At 48.6% G+C, this 10,832-nt stretch overlaps 1 protein-coding gene across 1 annotated transcript; it reads right to left on the reverse strand.

Moving 5' to 3' along the window:
- Positions 1-238: 238 nt before the first annotated feature.
- On the reverse strand, positions 239-1,555 carry LOC136475118 (uncharacterized). Its single transcript, XM_066472671.1, has one exon. The coding sequence runs from the start codon at positions 795-797 to the stop codon at positions 495-497; it is 303 nt and encodes a 100-aa protein (XP_066328768.1). The 5' UTR covers positions 798-1,555; the 3' UTR covers positions 239-494.
- Positions 1,556-10,832: the final 9,277 nt, after the last annotated feature.

Raw genomic sequence — 10,832 nt, forward strand, 5'->3', positions numbered from 1 at the left:
CCGGCAGGTCACGTGATGCGTGACCAAGCAGAAGCAGACACGACACGACACGCGACGCGTACGCGTGGTGTGGTGTGGTATATCATATCATTCATCACTGCACGTTGTACAAGCAGGGTGTGTCACTGGCTGGTCCAAGCCAGAATTATTAGTAGCAGTACGAGACGAGCGGAGCACAACACCACCGCTTGCAAAATCTGCACCCGATTTGAGGTCGTCAATCGTCGATTGGACGAGATTAGGGAAGAGCAGCTCAGCAACGGGAAGTTTACAAATGCATGAGTTTGAAGAAGAAGATGAGGATGATGATGATGCTCATCTTTTTGTACATCCATTCCATCCCATCCCATCCCATTCTCTTATGAAGAAGAAGAAGAAGAAGAAGAAGAAGATACATTCGTCCAGGGACAGGGAGGGAGCTTGCACCGTCGCCGTTCGCCGGAACGAACACGGACGGCGGAGTTCACGGATCTACGCACCTGTGGCCTCTCTGCCTACCGATTGGAGTCCGGGTTGGGGCCACTGGGGACCTCGTGTTTGTTGTCCTGGAGCCCCTGCCCCGCGTAGTTCCACCTCCCGCGCGGCCGGGGCCGGGGGCGCCACGACGACGACCTCGCCGCGGCGGTGGGCCACGATGACGACGAAGAGGTGACGGGGAACTCCTCGGTCTCGTCGTCGTCCCCGTGCCGAGCCGCCGGCGCGAGCAGCACGAGGACGACGCAGAGGAAGCCGCACAGGAGGAGGACGAGGAGCGGCGGCGCGGCGCGCGGTCCTGTGGCGCATTGAGCTCCCGCCATGAGCAGGAGCCGCGGCGTCTTCAGTGGCTGGAGCAAGAACCGCGGCCAACGCCCATGGGCCGGCCGAGGGAGCACCGGGCAGCGCGAGCGAGACGGCGAGACTGTGGGAGAGGGAGAGCAGCCAAGCAAAGCAAGCAGGTAGAGCGTGTGTGGGCTCGTTACGGTGCTATGCGGTGAATGGTGATATTTGTGACGCAGGGGCAGGAGGAAGCTATCGGGTATCGGGCTAGGGCTAGAGCAGAGGGGATGCCCACACTCTCCACTCTTCAGAGACCACTAGACCAGGCACGCCCCTGAGTTTTCTGAACCGCTCGGCGGGGCTTCTGCAGCTGCTGCAGGTGGAAATTGGATGCAGGATGCTGGAGTGGAGGGAAGATGCAGGGGCATTCTCTGAAGAAGGCCAGGTGATCCCATCCCAGGTGTGTGTGCATTTGACTGACACAATCATCACCATACACTGATGGCCTGTAGAGCACCCGTTGTCGCTACAACACTGTTGGGCACTGCATGCCTTTCGTCCATTCCTTCCTTCCTTGCAGACGCATGCGTACTCTATCATTCGTAACAGAATGTTGTTGCAGTATGTACTCCTATGATATGAAGGCAAACCACGGAGGAGCACTGCACTGCACTGCACATAGTTTCCAACTGTACAACTGTTATCTGTTTGAACTTTGATGGCTCAAGACGGTACGGTGGTCCGTCAGGAGCACGAGCACTGCAGATTTGAAAAAAGCTTACCACGGGATGGGAGGAGAGCGCCCGAAAGGGGAGGGGGCGAAAGCAGAGGATGGAAAAGACGTAAGATGGATGGCATCAGATGGAAGCTTTGGTTTTGCAAAGGCTGTAAAGTGCCAATGCCCATTGACGGAACGTACTCCGTATCTATCTATCGCTGTTACTCGCTCCCTCGATGGTAAATCGGTTTCTCAAGTTATGAAACAATTTTAATTTGACCGAGTCTATAGAAAAGAGGGTCAAAGTTTATGATCCAAATTTAGTATCATTAGATTGGATACATCATAAACTATATTTTTATAATGTATTCATTTGGAATATAATTTAAGTTTGATTTCAAACAACGGTAAGATTTGATTTATTCAACAATAGAGGTAGTACTCCCGAGCAAGTAGCACATACCCCCTCAGTCTAGAGCATGGCAAAGAAAACGATTTGATACCATTAATTTTCTTCAAATGTGAACCCTAATGATAACATCTTTTATGTCCTCCGTTTCTTGGTCAAATTGTATATATTTTTTTAGAAAGATCTGGATACCCAGTTTTGATTAATAATAAGGAGAAAGTAGCAAATAACTATTTCATACGCGAGGAGCGCTACCCTCCACAGTGCTGAGGTTTGAGGTTTTACATCAACTTATTACACACTAGGAAGTCAGCACAACCGTTATACGCTTTTCCACATATCCTAATATACACAGTGTATTTTGAAACGTCCTTCTGTTACTTTTAACCGTCATGGAATTGGTAAGCGTATTGACATACGTATTGTGTACAGAGAGAAGTCATTTTTGTACCCTTTTTTTTTTTGCCAACAATTGATGATATTACATATAGTACAAGTTTAGAACATAAAACTTGCATCAACAGTTATATTCAAAGTGGTTCTGAGATGGCATTGATTCTCAAGCAAATGACAATATATTCAAAAGGACAGTAAAAGATAAAACTCTAATTTTGAATGCCTTTTCCATCAAACTACACCTATCATTTTTGGACTATTGCACGCTCGATTAAAGCTTGTTTGACAGTGGACATCATATGCAATGCAAGTCTCCAACTATTCTGCCCCAGGCTATAGTGCTTGTTATATATATGTGACTACTCCTATATGAGAGCATGCATTGAGATTATATATAATAAATAAACTGAACTTTCGAAAAAAAAAGATTATATATATAATAAAGCACACCTGCCTCAAGGAAGAGGACGGCAAAGAAGAAAGTCCAAGGCAGACAAGCTTTTTCCTTTGGTCATTGACGAGCACTGGCTGCCTTCTCATGTCCCCAACGTGGCCTGCAATCGTCCCTTCACTCCACTTGTACAGTCTTGTAGTAGACACTAGAGCCTACCCGCCGAAACCCAGCAGCATCGCAGCCGCAGATCGTCATGCATGGTCCAACAAACACATACAAGTCACTTCTCACCCCACCCCACCACGTAGATTCAACTTATTACTCGTACAGATTGTTCATTTGGTTGTATTTAGCTTATAAGTTATGACTTATCAGTCAACGAATAGTATTTTTCTCTTCCACCAAACTAGCCAATAGTACTTTTAGCTACGACTTATCAGTCAAACAAGCCCAAACAAACAGGACGCTAATCCCTTACTTATCATCGCGGCAACTTTCTGTCATATATATATATATATATATATATATATATATATATATATATATATATATATATATATATATATATATATATATATATATATATATATATATATATATATATATATATATAGGGAGAGGCTATTCAGTAGCCGGCTACAAAATAAGTTATTCTGTAGCCACCTCCATTTACTATAATTTTATATACTAATTTACCATAATGTCAATACATATTTTACAATAGTTGGGTTACTATAACACATGGGGATATTTACCATAACGTTATATTAAACCACTTAGTAAGGAGTTACTATAATCTCGTAAATTAACATAGTAATTATCGTAACTCAAAGTGGCTACAGAATAAGTTATTCTGTAGCCAGCTACAGGATAGTAGTTCTATATATATATATATATATATATATATATATATATATATATATATATATATATACACACACACACATTTTAGCTACGAATATGAAACATTGGAACAGAGGTATATTCAATATATGCTCCAGCCCTGCAGGCTACAGTTACTCCTCCATTGTACACCGCAGAAGTAACTCCTCTTAGGTTCGTCCCGTAAAGAATAACGTTATATAACACAAATTATGGGTAAACCAAAATAACTTGAATTCCTCATAAAAGTCGACAAATAGTGTTGAACATGTACTAATGCAGTATCAAACAATGTTGTAATATCTTTTTTATAGGATACATTTTTTAAAAATATTATTGGATAATTTTTTATGGGATAGACGACATGTTCGTTGGTTGATTTCTGGGCTGAAAAGATGCTGGTTTGTTGTGAAAGAAAAACACTGTTGACTGGCTGATAAGTCCTGGCTGAAACCAATCGGCGTGTTCGCTGGTTGGTTTCTGGACTGGTTTGGTCTGACTGATGCTGGTTTGTTGTGAGAGAAAAACACTATTAGCTAGTTGAATAAGTCTGGCTAAAACCAACAAGCGAACAGGACGAATAAGCGAACAGACTGAGAGATACGAGAGGCCGCAAGTGTTTGGTTAGACCGTTATTTTCTTTGAACAAATCCCTGTTCACTTGGTCAGACCATAGCCGTGGTATAGTATTTTTCTCGCACGATAAATCAGTGAACGCTACTTTTCATACTTTTTAGCGGAGGGAGAATACTATCGCCGTAAAGGAAAGGTCTCGCCGACTTTGAAGCCCGCGGCCATGAATCCATGAGTGCAGGAAGCGCATGCAGCAAAAAGTTGTAGTCTGCCAACAAATCGTCCAGAACTGGCACTGTAGTCGCTGCCCCGTCCTCCCTGGCAGCGAATCGAAAACAGCAATGAGCAATGCATGCATATAATCGGTCAGTTCGTTGTTGGTTTCTGGGCTGATTTAGGTTGGCTGGTGCTGGTTTATTATGAGAGAAAAACACTATTAGTTGATTGGTTTGGGCTGGCTGAAATCAACAAGCGAACAGGCTGATATATGTGAGGGGAAAAAAATGCATGCGTACACTCTCCTATACTGTATGAATGTATGTACTGTATATTCGTGTAATCCGCCCTGGTCGTGATGAACCTGAACCGCCAGCCGGGCTTTACGTGGGGTGGGTGGGGCATGATCAGGAGTCTAAGGGCACCTTGTTCTTAGAGCTCCAGTCCAGTCAGTCTCCAGTGCCTTTTTACTTTTTCTGGACGTAGGGGGTGTTTGTTTTTGTTCGTTTGACTGATAAGTCGTAGTTAAAAGTACTGTTGCCTAATTTATTATGAGAGAAAAATAATAGTCGTTGACTAAAAAAATACGGTTTATAAGTTGTTGGTTCAGGGCTTTTGTGCGTGATACGCCTGATGAACAGTAGTAGAGTTCTGTACGATTCTCAGTCTCATGTTTTTTCCCTTCGTTTTCCTATGAACCAAAGGATACCTCAGTCTGAAAAACTCTGAATAGAGCTTGCTCCGTTCCCGTCAGTCACAGCATAGATTACCCCAGCTCGCCTGCAGCGTTGTTGTTTCAGAGCTGATGGTTTGCGTCGGCTGAAGCTGATTTATCGTGAGAAAAAAATATTGTTCTATGACTAATAACGTAGGGTAGTAGTAAGGCAATATAAGAGTGAATATTTAGTTTGTCCCAAGTGTTACGCAAGCTCTACATACAAAAAAGGTGTTTGGTTCTTTAGTCGCTCCTAAAATTCATGTTACATCGAATATTTAGATACTAATAAGGAGCATTAAATATAGATTAATTATAAAACCAATTACATAGATGGAGGCTAATTTCCGAGACGAATTTTTAAGACTAATTAATCTGTTATTAGCGTATGTTTACTGTAGCACCACGTTATCAAATCATAGACTAGTTAGGCTTAAAAGATTCGTCTCGTAAATTATTAACAAGTTATACAATTAGTTTCGTAATTAATCTATATTTAATGCTTTATTTATATATCCAAACATTCAAATTTTAGGGCAGCCCAGTCCCAAAACATTAGAGCCGATGTCGGTGCAAATGCATGGCCGGGGCCGGCTGCCTTTTCAGGCTTTTCAACAGCAGCAGGCCAGCAGCCGTGCTATCTTATTATTAGCTATAGTGCTACTAACCTGGTACTGCAGTAGTAGTAGGAGTAGTAACTATAATTAATGGTATTATATTATTTGTGGATGCATGGAAGAAGAGGCTCATGATTCGGATACCCACGCACGCTGCACCAAGACGAAGCTCTGTCAAGAACAAGAACAAGAGGCGCTGAAACGAGCATGCCGACTAGGAGGAGTATTACAATGCTATAAACTGCGCCGCTGCATGCATTGCACGCGGGAGGAGAAAAAGGTTATGGAAAGACGGGGCTTTTAATAAGTAAACAAACTCGAGTTTTTGCAGTAGCTCCTCCGTAGGAGTAGACGGTAGACCGTCGAATTGGAAGCCTCGTGGTCCTGTTCCTTTTAACGTGTGTAATGACACTTTCCATCGTTGCCATCGATTGCAGAGATCACGCACAACTACCACACAAACACAAGACGGCGGCTGGTTCAGCGTTAGAGCAAGGCTAATAATACAGTCGACTGGCTGGCTGTAAGGTTCTTTGCAATCTTCTCTTAGCCCACTCATACAGTGGTTAGCTCTTTACAGTTAATATATGGCCCACTTGTCTCTCTCACAGACTTTCTTGGTTCTTGTGCCCAAACCAGCTGTAAGCTTACAGCCCACTTCTCTTCTCTCTCCTCTCCTTTCTCCTCCACCTCAGCATTTAGTCGGCGTACAGCCTGTTATTATACTTGCTCTTACTGTGAAAAATCCATTGACTGACAGTGATGACAGAGTTGCAGTAGGCTTAAAACCTTGACACAAACTCTGAAAACATCCCGAAGTGATCAGAAAAATCCATCGTTGTTGCTCTTGCAGTTGTGTTGCGGGGCCGGTCAAGCTCCTCCCAGTGCAGCCCAGGAGTGCAGCCCCGTACTACTTTTACTGCGACGAGCGACGGGATTAGAGCCCAACTGCGCGATCGCACTATTCCTCGGCCGCTTCCCCCAACTTCCGCTTGTGCTCTAGTCATAGCCCGTCCCAAACGGCCGCTCTATTTCACCAAGGAAGGAAACGAGCGTCGGAAATGTAGTCCAACTTCACGATCCCGGGCCTCCCTCCACAAGTCTCAACTCCCCCAAACGATCGACACTGTTTCTATTGCGGCAAACCTGGGCTGGCTGCAAACCCAAGCCTAAAACAGAGCCCAAATCCTAGCCGGGGTCCAGCAACTCTTTTCTTTTGCATGCCGGTGCTTCTCGTGTTGGTGGCCAAGGCAAAGCAAAGGGCTGAGGACTACGGTGAACAAGACGAGTAGACGAGAATGATGACGACGAGGACTACGGTGAACAAGACGAGTAGACGAGAATGATGACGACGATGTCTAGGGAGAGGAGGATGATGAGTAGTTGTTGCTCCTCATGTCCCTTTTGTTTTCCTTTCTAGCGCTGTATGCTAAAGGAGGGAGAAATTTTGTTCAAACTTCTGTTGCAGATAATACAAAAAAAAAAACGTGCGCATCGTATCCGCATTTTCTCATATTTTTCCCCATCTCCTCACTTTTTGATGCAGCGCACTATTTTTGTTGCATCCGGCCATGTAGAAATTATTAGGGGGTGCGTTGTATGTAACCTAAAGAAAACCATACAAAATAGGGTTAATTCGAACCATACCATTACAAATGTCACGGTTTGGAGATCTGTCATTACGATTCGTCTATTTGGATTCATACTGTCGGTGTTTCGGACCGGGGGGTCCTCAACCGACTAGTGAATTTGTTCTGCGTGCTCCCGATTCCGGATGGTGATGCAAAGAGACACAAGGTTTATACTGGTTCAGGCAATCGGCGCCCTACGTCTAGTCTGAGAGATAGAACTTGTATTCCTTGCACCGAAGTGCTCGTAGTAGGGGGTTACAAGCTAAGGGAGAGAGGGAACTTGTCCCAGGTCTCGGCAGGGTGTCGTGGGGCCGTCTGAGACGTTGCTCTCAAGCGACTGGAAGGTATGCGTGTGTGTGTGTTCTCCGGGCGTCCCCCCTAAGTGGCCCAAGTCCTCTCCTTTTATAGTTGAAGGGGGAACAAGGACAGTACATGTATTACTATACGGCGTCGTGCCGCCAGGGACGGCATGTCCAAGCCCTGTGGCCTGTTCCTGTGGCGGCGTGGTCGTCGGAGTGGCCCATCCTTGGAGTACTGGGACGGCGTGGTCGTCCCATCAGATCCTGTGCGTCGTGGGAGCCCCAGGAATGCCTCGGAGTGGACGTGGCGGCGACCATAAGCCGCTGGGGACGAACTATGCACGAGGCCGAAACTTGGTCGGGGCCGAGGCTGGTACTGCGGTGGGGGGTCTCGGCAGGCGCGGACCCCAATATTGCCGAGGCCCTGATGTACAGTGCCGATGCCTTGGTGTACAGCGCCGAGGCCTTGAGCGGGCGGCTGATCGTGGACATAGTGGTAGGACACAGTGGCCAGTAACCCCCGCCATATCCTGTCCCAGGCGCTGACGGCGGCTGATCGTGGTCACAGTGTTTGGACACAGTGGCCGGTAATCCCCGCCATATCCTGTCCCAGGCGCTGACGGCGGCTGATCGTGGTCACAGTGTTTGGACACAGTGGCCGGTAATCCCCGCCGTGCCCTGTCCTGGCCGGTATGGTGCTGATGCGACTTCGGGTCGCGTCGGTCTTTCTGTGACGTTGAGCCGCTGTCCGGCTGAGATCACGGGAGTGGTTGAAAGCATTAATGGGACGTGACCGGCTGTCGAGAGGGTCGGCCGAGGCGGGGGGCGATGGACCGCGGGCGAGCCGGCCTCGAGCGATACGGAGAATGGGGCCTCGCGCGAGATGGGGATCAGGCTCCTTGCCGAGGCTTCGCGCGAGAGGCCTCGCGCGATACGGAGAACGCGCCTCCTGCCGAGGCCTTCTGTGGAGAGCCTCAGGCGAGGCGGAGACGGTGTTCCCTGCCGAGGCCTTCCCTGGGGAGCCTCGCCAGGATGTCGAGACCTCCTTCTCGAGGCTCGAGGCGAGGAGGAGGAGGACCCAGTGGGCCTGGTCGCAACGGGGAGGGGCCCACGACTTACCTTTTTGCTTTTATCATCGTTATTTTTTAGATGGGACTGGGGCAACCCATTTGATGTTTTGCTTGGGGTACCCCATTCTAAGGTACCCGACACATACCATTACAATTCGCTCTCTACCTGAACCGTGCCATTTTTTACGGGTGTGGCTAGCGCCCGGACATCCGCTCAGTCCGTCCCCGTCTGCCTTCGCCTCGCCCCACACGCGCACTTTGCTTCCCATCTCTGTGCATGTTGGATCCCCCGACCCCCTCCTCTCGCTCTCCGCGCGGGTAGCACTCAGGAGCCGGGTTGAGGACGAGCACGCTCCCAGCGCGCCCCGACCGTAGCACCACTGTTCGCCGCCCCCCCAGCGGCCTCGTCCGCCGGCCCCCCACCACGCCGTGCGCCTAGTCCCCTCGCCCCCGGCCGTACAGCATAAAACACTTGCAATATGAAAAACATTTGAATGCAATCGTCTGAAAAGTAGATGAAACATATGGAACACACACTTGCAACATGTGTGTGAAGCACAAGAAACATCCAATTTTGCAACATGCAACATGAAACTAATTGCTGCAACATAAGACTGAAAACAGTTGAAATATTTGGAACATACTGTTGCAATATATGTGTAAAACATATGCAACATCCAGATAAAAAAAGATTGCAATAGATGTCTGGAAACAGATGAAAAATATTTTGAACAAACGCTTGCAATATGCCTCTGAAACACTTGCAACATATGCAACATGTGCAACATCCCCTGATCTACTTTTGCAACATCAAGATTAAATAATTACAACATACATCTGAAATAATTACAACACCCATTCTAAGGTACCCGACAGTAGCCCCTGAGCCTCGGGGGGAGTGCGTGCACTCCCCCTGAGGGTTTGCCGAGGTTTGGTTCATACCTGCCCCGTAGGAATTGGGGCTTGTTTTTTGAGGTTCTGGTGGGTGCGCGCGAGCGCACCTGCCGGGTGTAGCCCCCGAGCCCCTGGGGGAGTGGAGTTACTCCTCCAGGGGCTTTCTTCATTTCCGTGTCTGAACGAGTAGTTCTTATTGCATTTGCCAAGCCCCCAAGCGCAAGTTCGGGTTGCGGGGGTCTCGGCAAGGCTGCAGGGAAAAAGGCCTCTAGCCTCTGCGCGGAGCAAGAGGTTCGTCAGGGGCCCCCTGACTTTGGGTATGATCCTCACGCTTCCTTTCGCTCGGAAGGAGGGGTGAAACGTGCCATGCTACCCTCGATGGGCATGAACGCGGACACTTCCGGTGAGCTGTTAGCGGGTAGTCCGAGTGGAGGCCCGAGCCCCGTTCGCTGGGGGACGGCTAGTGGTCCAGGAACGCACTCCAAGAGTACCAGGGGATTTCTCTAGTGGGTGCCGAGGCCGTTCGCGGGCCTCGGTGGCTTGGTGCCTCCCTACGGTGGGATCCCATTCGGATACTTCCCCGCCGGTCTCGGACACGACTTAGGACGCCCCGAGCGACCGTTCGCTTGGGTCTGGGCCATTCGTAGGCTCGCCCCGATGTCGTCCCTGACTCTGTTGCCCTAGGGTGGCTGTCGAAACCTTTTGGAGGCCCAGCCTTCGAACCCCTGGACCGTAACGGGCTCGGCGCCCTTTTATCGTGTTTGTAGCGAAACCTCTAGCGCGGTTTTGGACTGTTTGTCTTTGCCTTAGGTGTTCTGGCCCTTTTATCTGGTCTTCACGTGTCCTTTTCGTTCGGACGGAGGGTTAGTTTGCCGATCCCATTCTAGTCTCGGCAAGGTTGCAGGAAGAGCCCCTAGCCTCTGCGTGGGAGGGCCGTCGAGAGTTCTCCTGACTTTTTATACGCCCCTCGCGCGTGAGGGTTTGTTTGCCGAGGCCCCTTTGGGCGTGAGCCCGGGTCGTGAGGTCTTGGCATATTTGCAGGAGGAGCCCCCTAGCCTCCGCATAGGGCGAGAAGGCCGTCAGGGGTTCCCCTGACTTTTTATGCGACCCTCGCGCTTCCTTTTTGCTCGGAAGGAGGGGTGGAACGTGCCTCGCTACCCTCGATGGGCACGAGCGGTGGCACTTCCGGTGAGCTGTTATCGGGTAGTCCGAGTGGAGGTCCGAACCCCGTTCGTTAGGGGACGGCTAGCAGTCTAGAGACA

Source organism: Miscanthus floridulus, chromosome 8, assembly GCF_019320115.1.
Source record: "Miscanthus floridulus cultivar M001 chromosome 8, ASM1932011v1, whole genome shotgun sequence".
NCBI classification, from domain to species: domain Eukaryota; kingdom Viridiplantae; phylum Streptophyta; class Magnoliopsida; order Poales; family Poaceae; genus Miscanthus; species Miscanthus floridulus.

What these genes read in the sequence shown, in the direction of transcription:
- LOC136475118 (XM_066472671.1), bottom strand. Translation starts at nt 797, where the DNA reads ATGGCGGGAGCTCAATGCGCCACAGGACCGCGCGCCGCGCCGCCGCTC.